Source organism: Helianthus annuus, chromosome 4 (assembly GCF_002127325.2).
Source record: "Helianthus annuus cultivar XRQ/B chromosome 4, HanXRQr2.0-SUNRISE, whole genome shotgun sequence".
In the NCBI taxonomy this organism is placed as follows: Eukaryota; Viridiplantae; Streptophyta; class Magnoliopsida; order Asterales; family Asteraceae; genus Helianthus; species Helianthus annuus.
In genome coordinates this window covers 70301315-70318526 of record NC_035436.2, presented here as the reverse complement: position 1 = coordinate 70318526, position 17212 = coordinate 70301315, and the positions used below count along the sequence as shown (strand labels likewise).

At 34.6% G+C, this 17212-nt stretch overlaps 1 protein-coding gene across 1 annotated transcript; it reads left to right on the top strand.

Annotated features, from left to right (window-relative positions):
* The first annotated feature begins 3823 nt into the window (after positions 1-3823).
* Positions 3824-6667, top strand: LOC110912090 (transport inhibitor response 1-like protein). Its single transcript, XM_022156758.2, has 3 exons — positions 3824-4553; positions 4718-5237; positions 5323-6667. Exons 1-3 carry the CDS (start codon positions 4003-4005, stop codon positions 6082-6084), a joined length of 1833 nt encoding a protein of 610 aa, XP_022012450.1. The 5' UTR covers positions 3824-4002; the 3' UTR covers positions 6085-6667.
* Positions 6668-17212: the final 10545 nt, after the last annotated feature.

Sequence of the window (17212 nt, the reverse complement as noted above, 5' to 3'; positions counted from 1 at the left end):
ACAATCGAGTCGTGCATCGTCTGTACCAGGCATGAAACAAATTTTCTTGTAAAATTATTCTGTTATATTAAGTCAATGGTGGAAAGGGGCTAAAGTCAAAGTGAAAAACATCTTTCTTTACTTTGACTCATTACTTGATTTGAAATTTCTCTAAAGACAAGGCTCCTTCCAAATTCGAACTCATTGTTATACAAGTTTTTTCGTAAAAGTTTAAGTTGAGTATTAAAACTTTCATTAGTTTGTTTTTATAAAATTATTTATGGTTATTATAATTGAGTTCTTGGTTTGTTTCAATATTTCTTCGTCTTATATTAGTTGTGGTGTTGTTATTGACACGACCTTGTGTGGTGTCATTTAAAATGTATCTTGAAAAATTATCTTGGATCAAAAGACAACTGATCCATTATCAGACAGTGCCATCGATCGTGGTCTTGTTGTTTTGCCTCTAGCCCATACTTTTAAGTTCCCTCTCGACGTTTGATGCATGACTTGATTGTATCATCGGCGATGAACATTCTTGGTGGTTTGTTTTGCAACAGTGACAGAGAGACTTGATGACCTTTCAATGATGATCGTGGTCTTGTTGTGTAGGTTTTGAAGATGTTTTTTTTGCTTGTTTCGTGGTATGCTAGATTTGGCAATTTCATATATTCTTCTCTAAAATTACATATAATATTTTTTTTAAATCCTCTTGAAGAGTAATGAAAAAGAGAAAGGAACACTGTAATTTAAGTAACTTTTTAATTACGAACATTAAAAAGAGAGCCTAAAAAATAACTAATTAAAAGATTTTGTAAATACTTATATAGGGGAAGGATTTATAGAAAATCCACTTGTGGTGAGAAAACCCAGGAAACTCGAAGCTCCCGAATTTTTTTTGAAAAAAATTTACACATGTAATATACATGTTTTTAAGAGTTTTGGGCAAAAAAAAAAAAAAAAAAAAATCAAAAAAGCGCTAAGTGAATATTTATAAAAAAATAAACAAGTTTTGGTGTAACATATGTTACATTCATCTGACAGATGTTACCCAGGAAACTTGTTTATTTTTTAAAAAATATCCACTCGGCGCTTTTTTGATTTTTTTTGCCCAAAACCCTTAAAAACATTAAACAAGTATATTACACGTGTAAATTAATTCAAAAACAAATTGGGAGGTTAGAGTTTACTAGATTTTCTTATTTGTAGAAGTTTTCCCCAGATACTTACATTATGGGTATGTTTGGCAAAAGTAGCTGGTGGCTGAAAGCTGGAAGCTGGTAGCTGATGGCTGAAAGCTGGTAGCTGGTAGCTGTAGTTGGTAGCTAGTAGTGGTAGCTTTTTAGATATATTTGGTGTTTGGTAGAGTAGCTGGAGCTTTTAATAAAATGTATAAAATGACTAAAATAGACATAACTAAAAATTTAAAAAGTTGGTGCATTAAAAAGTTCCTTATTTTTAGAGGTTAAATTAGTCAACTTTTCCCTAAAAGCTTGTAGCTTCTTCTAAACGCTACTACTAGTAGCTTTCAACCAAAAGCTTCAAGCTCCTAACCTAAAAGCTTAAAGCTCCTTCAACCAAACAAGACTTTTTATTGAGTATGAGCTTTTTCTTAAAAGCTTAAAGCTTGAAGCTCCTAAAAGCTCCTAAAAGCTCCATGCCAAACATACCCTATATATATATTTGTAAAGTATTAATAATATTAATTTATATTATCTTTTCATTGTCAATTCACATATCCAACAATAGAATGGACACAAGGACCTATCAACAAACACATCAATTTCCTTGCACATTTAAATGTTGATAGTCATCATGGATTTAATTAATATGTAGTATATAAATCACGCATTTAAAAAAGAAATTTAATTTATCAAAAGGTACTCTGGTCCACGAAAACGGATACTTCTCCTTGACATATAGTTGGTTTTGTTGAAACATAAATAATAATTTTGATTTATATATTAATTGATAGTAAATTTCAAAGTTTAATAAAAAACAATACTACCTTCAAACAAAAAAACAAATATATATGTTACATATATACACGAAAGTCAACAATCTTTTTTACTAGTGTCACCTTTGAAAATGTTCGATGAACTAGTATCTTATCATATACATATATTACACTTAAAACAATATAAAAAGGTTATCGGTATTACTTGGCACCATCATGTGCTTAATATATACCCTACGTTTATATGTAACTATTCTGGATTGCCTATTTTATTATAAAAACACTATCAATAATGAAAATTGATTACTTTTTTAGTTATAAGTGTGACATTAACATTATTATTTATATCACAACTATCACTCATTTTCATAACTTTATCATAAAGTCTTTATCAAAAAATAATAGTTATATTATATTCAATCCAAAAGTTATTCACATTTTCTTTGTTTTTTTAAATAAAACATAAATAATATAAAAGAAATAACAATCATTCATCTAAAACTATAACATAAATAATAGAAAAGAATAACAATCATTCATCTAAAACTATAGATGTAAAAAGAGAAACAAAGGGACTACTAAAATTTTGCAATACATGTTTTACAAAATGAAATCTTTATAACATAGATTTAAAACATGAGTGAGGTTGTTTTTGTTGAAGCATTTAATTGTTTTACTACAAATATACAAGGAAAATACATAACTTATACTAGCCAACGAACGATTTACACAAATTAAATCAAACCAAATCAACTCAAGCATTTATACAAACGATCTATCTCATCCATCTTCATCTTAAACTGAGCTCGGACAATTGCACCAACCAAACCAACTCCATTTCACACGAGCCAATAAACAAAACACAAACCACAATCTCTTTAAACATTTCGGTCAATACCAAACCGATTTTAAACTCATATCATAACAAAACTAACAAACATAAAAAAAATGAGAGTAAATTGTCATTTTTGTCCCTGAGTTTTTGTCTAAATTGCCATTTTAGTTCAAATAGTTTTTTTTTCTCCTTGGGTCCTTATCTTTTCCTTTTTCTTGTCATTTTGATCACATTGTCTAATTTAGTCTAAAATCAGGTTATAATCAGAGATATTCTTGGAAAATGACAAGAAAATGGAAAAGTAAGAGACACAGAGAAGTAAAAAACTATTTGAACTAAAATAATAATTTGAACCAAATCTTAGGGACTAAAATGATAATTTACTTAAAAAAAAATAAAAGAAAAGTGACAAGTAAAAAAATAGGTGATGATGAGTTTATATTTAGCAACAACTTTGACCAATACAAAGCCCCTTTACCATTAACAAATTAGGGGAAGGTTCATTTGAGAAGAAATTTAATGTGAGAAGAAAAAGAACAAAGGGCATAATGGTAAAACATTAAATAGTTTATAACTCCTCCCATTAATTATGTTATCTCTCATTAATAAAGCAAAAAACATTTTATCCTACACATTTTTAAAATTTATCCTACATGTATCTTACACTTACCGAAATTTACCCTACGCATATATAAATTTATCATACACATTTAAGAATTTATCCTACACACACTAAAATTTATCCTACACATGTCAAAAATTTTCCTTCACCCTAAATTATTTTATCTTAAAAGAGTATATTTAAAAGTGAGTTACAAGTTTAATTAGTTAGCTAATTAATTACAATTAGAAATTTACCTATATGCCCTTATCAATAATATTAAATACACATATTAAATGAAGTAAATAGAGCATTTCTATTGGTTTAAAACTTATTCTTTTATTCTTACAAAAATTTTCTTCTCATTTGAACCCTCCACTAACAAATTAAGGTAACAACAAACAATTATTATGTATATATGAATGTAGTGATGTACCACTAGTACCAGTACAATATAAAAGACAAAAACCCCAGATAATAATAGACCCCCCTTCCCTCCCTCCCTCTAGATCAATAATAAAAACACCCACTGATTTATTATTATTATTATTATTATTGTTCACAACATCAAATGCAAACTTTTCCACACCAAAACCCTAATCTCTTTCCCAATTGATCCATCACTTCCTTATGTCTGAAGATAACTCCGGCGGCGGTAAGGTCAGAAACTCTGTCTCCGGCGCCGGAACCATCACCGGAACTGTCGCCGGAGAATATTTCACGGCGTATCCAGATCAAGTTCTGGAAAACGTAATCGAAAACGTGTTAGTATTTCTGACGTCACGGCGTGACAGAAGCGCGGTGTCACTCGTCTGCAAATCATGGTACCGTGCGGAAGCACACACCAGATCCGATCTGTTCATCGGAAACTGTTACGCAATAGCTCCGAAGCGGGTGACGGACCGGTTTAAAAGAATCCGGTCCATTGCGTTGAAAGGGAAACCCCGGTTCGCTGATTTTAGTTTGTTGCCGGTGGATTGGGGTGCGTATTTCACTCCATGGGCGCACGCTATGGCTAACGCTTATCGTGCGCTAGAAAAGATTTATTTGAAGCGTATGTTAGTTACGGATGATGATCTGGCGGTTATTGCTCATTCGTTTGTGAATTTTAAGGAGATTGTGTTGGTTTGTTGTGAGGGGTTTGGTACTACTGGACTTGCTCTTGTTGCTAGCCACTGCAGGTAAATAAGGGGATTTTTTTTTTTGTAAAACTGGATCTGAATTTCAATCGGTTTGCATTTCAATTTCATGTGCATTTTAGTTAAGGTGTACGGATTGGATCTTTTGACAGTTAATATAGGACTTGTATATTAATTATTGTGTGTTTGGATTGAAATTAAATCAGGAATCTTCGTGTTCTTGAGTTGATTGAAGATGACGTTTCGGTTTCGGTAGATGAAGTCGATTGGATTTCATGTTTCCCAGCCGAGGGAACAACGAATTTGGAGTCGTTGTGTTTCGATTGTGTCGAAGCGGAAGTTAATTTCGACGCGTTAGAGAGACTGGTGGCAAGATCACCGTTGTTAAAGAAGCTTAAGTTGAATACGCCTGTATCGATACAGGAGCTTTATAAGTTGATTGTAAGAGCGCCACAGTTGACTCATCTGGGTACCGGTTCGTTTAATCCGTTGGTGGAAATCAATCAGCAACAGGGGGATCATCAAGAGCCGGATTACGCTGCTGCTTTTGCTGCGTGTAAATCGATTGTTTGTCTCTCGGGGTTTCGGGAAATCGCCCCTGAGTATTTTCCGACCATTGTTCCGCTTTGCGGTAATCTCACGTCGTTGAATCTTAGTTTTGCTAACGTTAATGCCGAGCAGTTCAAGCCCGTTATCCGCCACTGTCATAAGTTACAGGTTTTTTGGGTAAGTTTCGTAATTTTTTTCGATTCAAATCCATACTTGAACTCTAAATGTTTACGTATTGTTATCATTGTATATCTTTATCTAGGCATTTGATACAATTTGTGATGAAGGACTTCAAGCAGTAGCAGATACATGTAAAGATCTTCGTGAGCTTCGTATATTTCCTGTAGACGCTCAGGAATACGATGAGGGGCCAGTATCCGAAGTCGGTCTTCTTGCAATTTCTTTAGGGTGTAGAAAACTGCAATCCATTCTTTACTTTTGTCAGCAGATGACGAACGCAGCGGTTATCGCCATGTCGAAAAACTGCCCGGATCTTGTAGTGTTTCGTCTTTGTATAATCGGCCGGTACAGACCCGATCGGGTCACTGGTGAACCCATGGACGAGGGTTTCGGAGCCATCGTCAAGAATTGCACGAAACTCACTCGGCTAGCCGTTTCCGGTATGCTAACGGATAGAGCGTTCAGTTACATAGGGCAGTATGGTAAATTGGTGCGAACGTTATCCGTGGCTTTTAATGGGGATAGTGACAATGGGCTCAAATACGTGTTGGAGGGGTGCACGAATTTGCAAAAGCTCGAGATCAGAGATTGTCCGTTTGGGGACTCTGGTTTGCAGTCGGGTTTGCACCGTTTTTACGATATGAGGTTCGTTTGGATGTCTTCATGTCGTGTGACTAGACAAGGGTGCTTGGAGGTTGCTAGACGATTGCCGAAATTACGGGTTGAGGTTTTTAGACGGGATGAAGAGGAAGGAGAGAGGGGCGATTTTGTAGAAACCCTCTATATGTATAGGTCCCTCGATGGACCACGGCCCGATGCACCCCAATTTGTCGAGATCCTGTGAATTTATACAGATTTCCCCATGCACCCTGATTTATACCCGTTTCAAGATTCGTCGGGTCACTGAAAATTCTAATGCATTGTTCAAAACCGCGCTTTCATCTGGCTCAAAATGCACGTTCATGGTGTTTCATGTCATAAAGATTCGATCTTTCAAGTCGGGGGGAGAAAGAACGCCGTCTTTATTTGTTTATTCAATCCGAAAGTGGTTCGGTATCGAAAACATGTGAAGTTTGTTTAAGCAGAAGGGTAGATTATGGTGATGATGAAGTGATGATAGCATTCTTTAATTTGGGGGCAGAGAAGTTTGAATCCTGCTTCATGTTCTGTTCAGATGTTAGATTTTAAGAGAACTAGCACCTCTTGAATGATTCATTCACATCTCTTTTTTTCAGAATACTTTTGAATTTTCTTTCTTGGCAGAAATGAAACCTTGAATTTATGATCAGTTGGAAAATGACTGAAATTTGTGCTTGTATTGTGTTAGTAGTGGTCAAATCTAGAGCATTGTTCAAGTCAACTTGGTTAATTATTTGGGTTGTTTAAGGTTATTTATTACACGAATAAATCTTTTGTGACTTGCTTTATGAACACTTGTTGAAATGTACAAACCTGATTTTAAAATGCGTGGGAGCATGACGCAGTGATGAGATTGCATTACGCGATGCGATTTCATGGTGCGTGCATCACAAGATGCGACGCCACTTGACTAGTATTTGGACAAAATTTGTTTGAGCTTTACATATCCGATTGAACAAATCTGACTTTGATTGAGCAATGTATTTTGAGTTTTTAAACAAGTTACCATCAAGTGAACAAACCTGACTAGAGACGATGAGAATGTCTAGTATTAATTTTGTAGAATAGTAACCAAGTTTTAAAAGTGTTCTAATTAGGTCAAAAGTGCTACAATCAGATTACTCAATATTCAGTTTTCACTAAAATTAAAGGTTTTTTTTTTTTTTTTTATCTATTTCATATGTAATCGTAGTAATGTGGTTTTTGTTTCCTTTTTTCTTTTTATTTGATGCTATTGTCGAGTGATGACGTGGATTTTAACTTGTTTTTTTTTTAATTTTTAATGTAATTAAAGTGTTTTAATTTTTAATAACTATAATTCATATATTAAAATAATCCGACCCCGACATCTTATGCTCCATTTTTTTCTTGACACATGGAAAAAATGACATGGCTCGATTTGAATGTTAAGTTATCTAATTGGGACAAAAACAATACGAGTGACCTAAATAGAACACTTATTATTCTGTAACATTTTCCCTATTTTAGTGTTTAAAAGCTAACAAGCTAAAATATATTATTTATAAACTAAACAATTTTAAGTATTTCTAAATAACAAAACGCCTCACATTTCACGCATCACGCTTCATAGGGATCAAGATGCATCTCCCATCTTCGATAGAATATGTCGAAGTTATTGACTCTGAAATGTGAGTCTTCATTTAGTTGCTTTCATAAAAAGCATCGGAATGAAAAAAAAAAAAAAGCTTTATTAAAAAGAAAATGAGCTAAAGCAAAAGCTACAACAATAATCTAAGTAGTTTCATATTTCTTGAGTACTAAATAAAAAAAAAGGTATACTTCTTCTCACTTAGTGTCATCGGGATTGTCACATGTTTTTTAGAACCAAGTGTATATATTTGATCCACTCTTTTAGAAACGTAATGCAAATAAAAGAAAATAAAATATATACATAAAAGTTCTATTCGAAATCAAGAATAAGAGTTTACTATGTATATAGATTTAATTTACATAAAAATTATTAATAATCAATAAAATATATCATGTTTATGGGTTAGCGAGTTAAACCTGAACACAACACGAACCTGAAAATCAAGTCAAATATGAACTCTAACGCAACACATACCCGTTTGTTATTATTTGCGTTTGCAGTTTAATAAATATATAAAAGAGTTAACCCACAAATCATGAATGAGAAATTTACATGACATTACTCATGAGAACACAAAAAACACGACATAAAACTAACTTAAAATTTAGAGTTAATTGCCCGGATGGTTGGCTTGTCTCTTGCACCGACCAATTACTTGTTAAATACTTCACAAATATTGTTCAATAGCATATCACACTTTGCCCTTCCTGGAAAGTGGGCTCGTGACCATGCTGTTGTAAGGATCTCCTTCACCCAATCATACAACTTTCTGTCTATGGCTTTAATATCCTCCATTGCCCTTTCATAATAGGGCATGCTTGTTGCACTTGCACATCTCCACAACAGGTTCTTGTACACATCTCCCCGCCATATCTTTTTCATATTCTCGTGAATGTGCCTCAGGCAATACCTATGTTCAGCTATTGGAAAGATCTTGGCCATAGCAGGCAACAAGCCCTACAATTTAACAGAAGAATATAAGAAATGCAAGTCAATTGAAAGCTTAATTAAAAACATGAGTTTTAATAGCAATTACCTTTTGTCTATCACTGATAAAAGTGAAATTGCATCTTGTTGGTAACTCTAGATCATCCCCAAGTATATTAAAAAACCATGTCCATGTGTTGATAGTTTCAGCTTCAACAATGGCAAAGGCCAGTGGATAAATTCCATTTTTTCCATCAACCCCAATTGCTGATAGGATCTGACCTGGGTATGGACCTTTCATAAACGCACCATTTAATCCAATTAGGTCCCTCCCAATGAGATTGAAACCCTTCTTCAAAGCACCATAGCAAACATATATTCTCCTGAATTGTCTTGTGGAACTACTAGGATTAGATCCAGGTTCAACATCAATCTTGATAGTGCTCCCAGGGTTAGATCTAACAAGTTCCTCACAATACTCCCTGAGTTGCCCATATTGGTCCATATAGTCCCCATTTAACTTTTCCATTACAATCCTCTTTGCCCTCCTCAATTTAGATAATGAAACTTAACTTGGTGCTTCTTCTCAAGTATTTCATGCACTACCCTCACCTGAATGTCAGGATTAGCATGAAGTAGTGGTCCCATCTCTTTAGCTATGAAACTAATGGTGTATAAACCAACCTTCCTTGTTTGCAAACATTGGTGTGCATGTTTCAATGTTTTGACACACCAGTAGTCTTCAGTTGTGGGCCGGCTTATTTGTATCGCCCATGGACATGTAGGTTTACCAGCCTTGTGTCTTATTCTCTTGGGGGCTGCCTCATCAATGTTTAATTTTTCCTTACCTACCATAATTCTTTCTTTTTTTACTCTTATGGCCCTCAAAGTCTTTAGGAGTTGTCAAATTTGGGTTTTCCCCATGCACACCACCCTAAATCTAAACCTATCGTTTGTGGTTATGTACAACTATCTCCTGGATTGTAGTGCAAATGTTTTGACCACGTTAATAAGCTTCTCTTGTCAGGAATCAACTGCCCAATGAAAAAGGAATTACAAGCTGCATAAGGCTCTATAGACTTCAATGTGATCTCCTTATCTTCCTCATCCTTTTCATTGCCTTATCTATAACTGTTTGATCTTCATTTGAGTTATCAGTATCATTGTCCTTATCCTCCTGATAAGTACCCCCTTGCTCATCTTCATCTACTTGTTCAGTATCATTGTAGTCACTTTGAAACAAGTCAACAAATGTAGCATCATGCACTTCTACTTCTTGACTTTCAGGGGGAGGAGCATGAGGACTCTGTGTCATGACTTCTTCACCACAAGATGCCATCAACACACGAGAGGTCCAAATGTTCAACATAAATTTCAATGGGTTTCACCCCGCCATGTATATGCTCAAACAAGTTTGAAAAATCACTATCACTTGACAAAGACTTCAAACCCAAATCCAAACATACATATGAAATTTTATAATGGAAATAAAACACCATGTCAACAAAATAACCAAGTTGCTTAACCATTTCCTCTAGTACATCCATGCCGAAATTGTCAATATCAGCATAATCAACAAAATTAAACTTACCACCAACATACGATAGACCAAGGCTCATAGTAAACTCGCCATTGTGGTAGACCATAAGACTGAACTTCGAGGTTTCATCATCTTTACAAGGAAAAAAAAACCAAATTTTTAGTTGTTGCAGACTCTAGTCTGTTATTTTTAGTTCTTGCAGACTCTACTCTATTCAGACTTGTTTATTTGCAGGGTTGATTTCAGAGATTACAACCTATGACTTCAAAAACAGACACAGAAGAACTAACCATAATAATCTTTAGGGTTAATATAGATATCATCGGGGGCTGATCCTCCAAAATCCTCCCGCCATGTTCCTATTTGTCGCAATGACTGACAACTTGCTGAGGAAGAAGAGGGGATTGAAAGGTGAAATTTGGGGCTTACATGGGGATCAAACCCGTTATACCTGTTTATAGATTACGAAATGACTACTTTGCCCTTCGAAGTACAGGTGAAATGAGATAATTACCCAAGTCAACAAATAGTCGACTGACATAATATTGGAGCAGGGACCTGATTGAACGCAATCGACAACCCCAGGACTGGATTGTTGCGTTTTTTCAAATGAGAGCTAGTCCTGCGTTTTGATGTAAACCACAGGGACGCAAAGTGACATTTACTCTAAAATAAGTAAATAAAACAAATTAAGTGGGCCCACCATAGTATTTAAATAAAAAACCTCTCACCACCCCACTGCACTCCCTCATTTTCTTCTCCGTCAAGCTTTAATGCCGGCCAACTATTATCACAATTCACGACGCCTGACCACCATCGCCTAAATAAAGTGGGTTCAATCTTTTTTATTTAACTATAACTTTAACTACCATCCACCCCCACCTCCCTTTCCCCACAATCAGCGAATTCGTTTTTGCGCCGGCACAACACCATTTTAAACACCCAGAAACAATCTAATTCGTTTACCGAAAAACAAATGTTGTAGAAGAAGATGGTGGAGATGGTTTGGCTGTTGGAGAGGAGGTGGGGTGCGATGGTTGACTTAATCTCTCACTAGTTCAAACCGCATAAACTTCTCTGTCGAAGTGTTTAAAGTTTAAACATAATCACCGACGATCGTCAACGCTCGAAAAAACCCAGTCATCATCATATGGCTTCTCTACCCATGAATTTCACATGCTTCTCACCATGAATTTGTAGCCGATTCTGGATCTTCTACCCGTTCGTCGTCAACGATTTTATAGGTGATTTAGGGCTTAATTGACTTGAGTTCAGACGGGAATCATAGGAGTTTATAGATGAAGTATGTTTCGATTTTGGAAAACAAGAGTGATGAAATTGAAGATATGCGTGGATTGTGTACATACATATGGAGTATGTTTGAGTGTTTAGTACGTGTAGGATCGTTTGCACGACCAAAACGAGTCGTTCAGAAGAGTTCTAATCAATACGAAAGGCGAAAATAGACGTATTGATGTTGAATCAGCTTGATATACACATTAACTGTCTTGTTTATTGATTTGAAAGCGTTTTACAGGCTAGAGACACTTCAGCAGAGCTTCGCTACCGGAATCGAAACCTTACAAATGAAAGACCAAGCACACATATTTATAGGCAAGCCATTTCGTGCGAAATGGATATCTGCCCATTTCGTACGAAATGGACATGTTGCATTTCGTACGAAATGGCAGTTCTATTTCGTGCGAAATGGCTGCATCCCATATGTTTCTCGTTTTTCTCGATCTTCGTGCCCTGATCTATCATACTAGTTACAAGACTCGATACAAGACGAAGTCGACAGACATATGCACCAACAGACTCCCCCTTGGATGTCGACGATTCTTCAGTGCGAGTCTTCAGTACGTCAAAACTTCAGTCTTGATCAGTCTTCACGCTCTTTCCAAAATATTTGACACTGAAGCATCCTTCAAACTCTCTCTTTCTTGTCTTTAGAATCTCACCCTGACTATTCCTGGATTGCAACCTGGCTCTCCAAAAACTTTATCAGGCCTTTTGATTCCTTAAGCTCTTTTGCATCCACTGCTTCTATCAGCATCAGTAGATTTTGTTTCTCGAATGCTGTTCCAGGATCTAACTCTGGCTCTAACATTGTCAGACTCCCCCTTTCGTCAAGCTGGGATCGCAGTCTGGAATTAGCTATCGCCTTGAGATCGAATCCTGGCTCAAACCTGTACAAATCTCTACCAATTGTAAGATAAACAATTTTGACGTTAGTAAGCTCTGCTGCATCACTTGTATTCGTAATATTCAAATTTCTTTTTTCATTTCAAACAAAAACTTTTTATTTCAAACAAACTCCCCCTCACTTATTGTTCATCATGTTTAGCACTCGGAATTTTGAAAATCAGCTCTTCAACATCAGTTGTCGAAAATCTTTTTGGATTTTTAAAAATTTTTTAAGCTAAAATACAATCTTTTTGGGTTTTTTTTTTGTTTTTAATGAAAAGCAATAAAGAAATATTTACATACAATATTTTTTGAGTCTGTGTAAGAAGATCATATCAGTTTTGAGACATATCACCAACACCGTTGATCTTGATTAATCATTAAATCTTAAACAAATTCACTTCTGATTGTCAGTATTGTTATCCACTTAAACTTTTACACAAGTTTCAATTGCTTCAAGATACGAATTAATGTTTTAAAGACTAACTTACTCATGTGTTCCACCTCAGAATATACTCATGTATTAAAATTCCCTAGATTCAGTCTTACAGGTGAGTATACCAATTTGATATCTGTATTCGGGTTAGTGCGAGACCTTGAGAGTTCAGGTACGAACTACCGTTCGATCAAAGAGATGAAGGCTCGACTTTCGGTGTGTTCCCTTTAGGGAATCTTTTCTTCAACTGCTATTGATTCATATCTTTCGATATTTTTCAATTTTTAGCAGAGGGAAAGCTTTTAAAAGCACATTAAAGTATTATACGAGGTCTAGGCCATTGCTTCCGCAATATAAGAAGACCAGGTATAATACCCCAGATATCAAACAGTATAAAGACCTAGTATCTCAGAATCAGGCAAACTCTCAAACAAGATTTCGGGGGTTACCCATATATCCGAGAGATGTCCCCCACGAGATAAGAAAGTTTTGATAGTTAGGTTTATATCTCAAATACAATTTACTAACTGTGTGAAGCCTACTGGCACATCATTAGTGATACTTGTTTAAAATCATTTTGACTTTCCATTTCTTTAGCATGTTGTGATAGTCCACTGATGTACTATCATTTCCTCTTTTTCACAACAAAACTCAATTTTAGTTTTACCAATGTTTTTGGATTTTTCAAAATTTTGAAATTTTCTAAAAAAAAATTACTCCCCCTAAAATAAAAAATATGTTTCAATTTTTGATTTTCAAGGAAAATTTGAAAACTAACTGTACAAATAAACTGACAACTGTTTTGAATTGCATCAATTCGCCATCCACTTGGCGTAAACAATCAGAACTCCCCCTGACAACAAACTATTTTCCCATAATGATTTCAAAACACTTAAGTTTGTTCTAATCAAAATGGTTTTTCCGGAAAATTAGCTTGTTTGTCATTACACAAACATGGGGTTTCTTTCATCACATTGTTTTCTCAACCACTTGTAGGTTCATTTTTCCTTCACTTGTAAGAAAGTTAATACAAGTACAACTTAATGTTCTTGATTAACCACTTGTAAGTCGAAATATCACAGTTACCAACCTGTGAATTTCTCAAGAAAGATGCCGATTCCTACTCCCCAATTACTAACCTGGGAGTTCCGGCAAGTCAGGATTTTTATTTAAAAATATCCACCCAAGCCTGATGTGCCTTGGATTTGCCAACTTTTTGTTTTAAATTTCCGTTTGACAATGATGGAAAGTTTGCATCATCCATTGTCGACACGAAATCATCACTTTTTACCTCAATTTGTGGCTCTTCTGATTTTGACGAATCAGATTCATTGCCCGAACGTGGCTCTTCTGACTTTGACGAGTCAGATTCATCGCCAGAAGATGAGTCTTTTGTTTTCAATAAAACAAATTCATCGCCATCCTTTATTGGAACCCAATCCTTACAAGATTTAGGTTTTCCAAGTTTATCAACCTGTGACATGAACGATCTTTCACAGTTTCTTTTATACTCAAAAACTTTGATAAAGATTTTATCTGAAAAATTAACTTTCTTTGATTTTTTATCAGTTTGATTAGTCAATTTTTCTTTCTTTATCCTCTCTTTTGTCCTCAGATTTGTATTTGATGAATTCGTTTTTCTTGACTGATCAGTTTTAGTTGAGCAAAACGATTCATCAGAACTTTTATCTGAATCAACAGTTGTATCCGAGGACAAAATCTTTTCAAGATACCCCCTCGCTTTCTTTCTTTTCTTTCTCAGTCTATCTTTCTGCCCTTGTGATAATTTCACTTTCTGTTCTTTGGCTTTTTTTCAATTTTGACTGAGTTCTTCATCATTTTATGAGATTCAGCCCTCGATCTTCTCGTTGATCTCATTGGGCAATCTCTGGCAATATGACCTTTGATTTGACATTCATAGCATCTTCTTGTCTCAAAACTCTGACTTTGGCAGTTAACAGCAATGTGTCCTTCAAAACCACATTTGTAACACACCCTGCTATCATACCATTCTCCACTTTCAAACCACACACTCAAATCATAACACTGATTTGATTTGTAGTACTCATCATTTTTCTGTTTTCTATCATTGCAATGATTTGTCTTTGAAGAATCTTCATCCCATCTTCTCCTGTAAGTTTGATTTGACTTTTGAGCACCGTGGTGCACCACTTATTACCAACTTTTTGTGAGTTTTAATTTTCAACTTTTTGTGGTTTTTTATAATGATTGGATGATTGAACTGATGATCGTTTATTGTTGTTTTTCGAATTTTTCGAATTTTTAACATTTTGTTTTTGTTCTACATTCTTCTTAAAAGGTTTTTGCATTGAGCATTCACCTTTTTCAGTAGATTGTAAAATAGTTTCTTGAAAATTTTCTTTTAATTTCAAAAATATTTTCTTTTTATCATCTTCATCATCAGATTCATCATCACAATCAGTCATAATTTGTGACATTATCACTTATTGGAATTTCATTGATCGGTTTTGGACATAATTTATCTAGTATCACTGATGAGGTCACAAAACTTTTCAATTTCTTTTCTAAATCTTTTATTTTATTTCTAGCACACTCAACTTCATTTTCAAGTTGAGCGATTTTCTCAAGATGAGAATTTATTGCCTTTTCATTTTCAATTTTATTTTTATCTAAAACAGATTTTTCATTTTCTAAAAATTTTATTTGATTTTGAAATTCTGTTTCTTTTTCTTTTAAAACTTTGTTTTCTAATTTTATCCAAACATCTTTATTTTCTGAAATTTTTATTTTGTTTTCAAAATCTTTTTCAATTTTTAATTTTTCATTTTCTAAATCTGTTATTTTATTTTGAAATTCTTTTTCATTTTCTTTTAACTTTTTATTTTCCAATGTCAAACTCTCCACATCTTTTAGAAGTTTGACATTGTCTGATTCAGATTTATCACATTTTGAGCACACAAGTTCAGATCTTGAAGTTTCATTTTTCTTGGATTCTTTATTCTTTGAAATTACCTCTGTCTCTGTCTTGTATGTACCTGCACAAAAAATTTTAACAAAATCAAGAGGATTCATATTTTCGTCAATATAACAACCCCTCTTAATATCATATTTCATAACATTTTTTGCTGCAAGACACATATATACTCTTCTTCTCATTTCAAACATCACATCCAAACTTATTTTTTCTAAGTTCTTTTCTATTTCATTTATCAAATCCTTCTTTTTCTTATCATTTTCATACTTGTGTGTTTTAAGCTTATTAATGAATACATTTGGATATAAATCTGAGAATCTAGAATCCTCTTTCAGCTTTTTCAAAAATTCATCCCACTCTGCAGGTAACGCATCTGCAAATTTTGAAATCTTTTCAGCATTTGACATTCTTATCTCATACCTTTTTAAATTGTTAATTAAGCTTTCATACCAGTTTTCCAACTTATCCACTGTTTCATCTTTCTGACAAAAAAAACATTCAAATCTTTTAACCCAAACATTCTCTTTCACATCTTTATACCTACTATCCCAATACCCATCATACCAGTTATTTAATCTTTCAAGATTATCGTTTTCCTCTTCGTCAAACATTTTAATCATAATTCAAACAACTTGATGTGATGTTTACTCAAACCGTACAACCTGGAATACTTTTCAAGCGAACTGGATTACTTCGTGCGAATTAACTCACACGAATTGGAGTTTTTCAAAAGAAATGGATCCCTTTTACCCACTACGCACGAAATGAAATGAACAGGAGGTTTAATTCGTGCGAAATGGTTAACCCTTCAAATGAAATGAACTAAATAATTTCCAATTCGTGCAAAATGAGATTCAATATGTCCAATTTGTGCGAAATGAGACTATGATTCAAACGAAATAGCACTTTCAAGCGAAATGGACAGTTTGGTGCGAAACGGAGTCTATTTCGTGCGAAATGGAGGTCTAGAAGTCCAATTCGTGCGAAATGGAGATCTGTTTCACACGAAATGGCCTATTTCGTACGAAATGATGCTGATGTCACACAAATCGGACGGTTTTTGACAAAACTGAACAAGATTTAGGTTGATTTTAGATCTGATTCTTTCAAGGATTGTTTAAAACAGTATTACGCGTGTTATACGTGAAAATCAATCCATTTTAACCGTGAAATCTTGTTTAATTTTGAAAAATCTTGTAAAAGAAGGTGTAGAAATCCGATTTTTCGGTGCAATCGAGCTGAATCGGTAAGAACTCTTCCTCCTGAGCTCTGATACCACATGTAGGATCGTTTGCACGACCAAAACGAGTCGTTCAGAAGAGTTCTAATCAATACGAAAGGCGGAAACAGACGTATTGATGTTGAATCAGCTTGATATACACATTAACTATCTTGTTTATTGATTTGAAAGCGTTTACAGGCTAGATACACTTCGGCAGAGCTTCGCTACCGGAATCGAAACCTTACAAATGAAAGACCAAGCACACATATTTATAGGCAAGCCATTTCGTGCGAAATGGATATCTGCCCATTTCGTACGAAATGGACATGTTCCATTTCGTACGAAATGGAATTTCCATTTCGTGCGAAATGGCTGCATCCCATATGTTTCTCGTTTTTCTCGATCTTCGTGCCCTAATCTATCATACTAGTTACAAGACTCGATACAAGACGA

Coding starts and splice junctions, on each gene's coding strand:
- LOC110912090 (XM_022156758.2), top strand. CDS start 4,003: ATGTCTGAAGATAACTCCGGCGGCGGTAAGGTCAGAAACTCTGTCTCC. Junction 4,554..4,717: donor CTTGTTGCTAGCCACTGCAG/GTAAATAAGGGG, acceptor AAATTAAATCAG/GAATCTTCGTGTTCTTGAGT. Junction 5,238..5,322: donor ATAAGTTACAGGTTTTTTGG/GTAAGTTTCGTA, acceptor ATCTTTATCTAG/GCATTTGATACAATTTGTGA.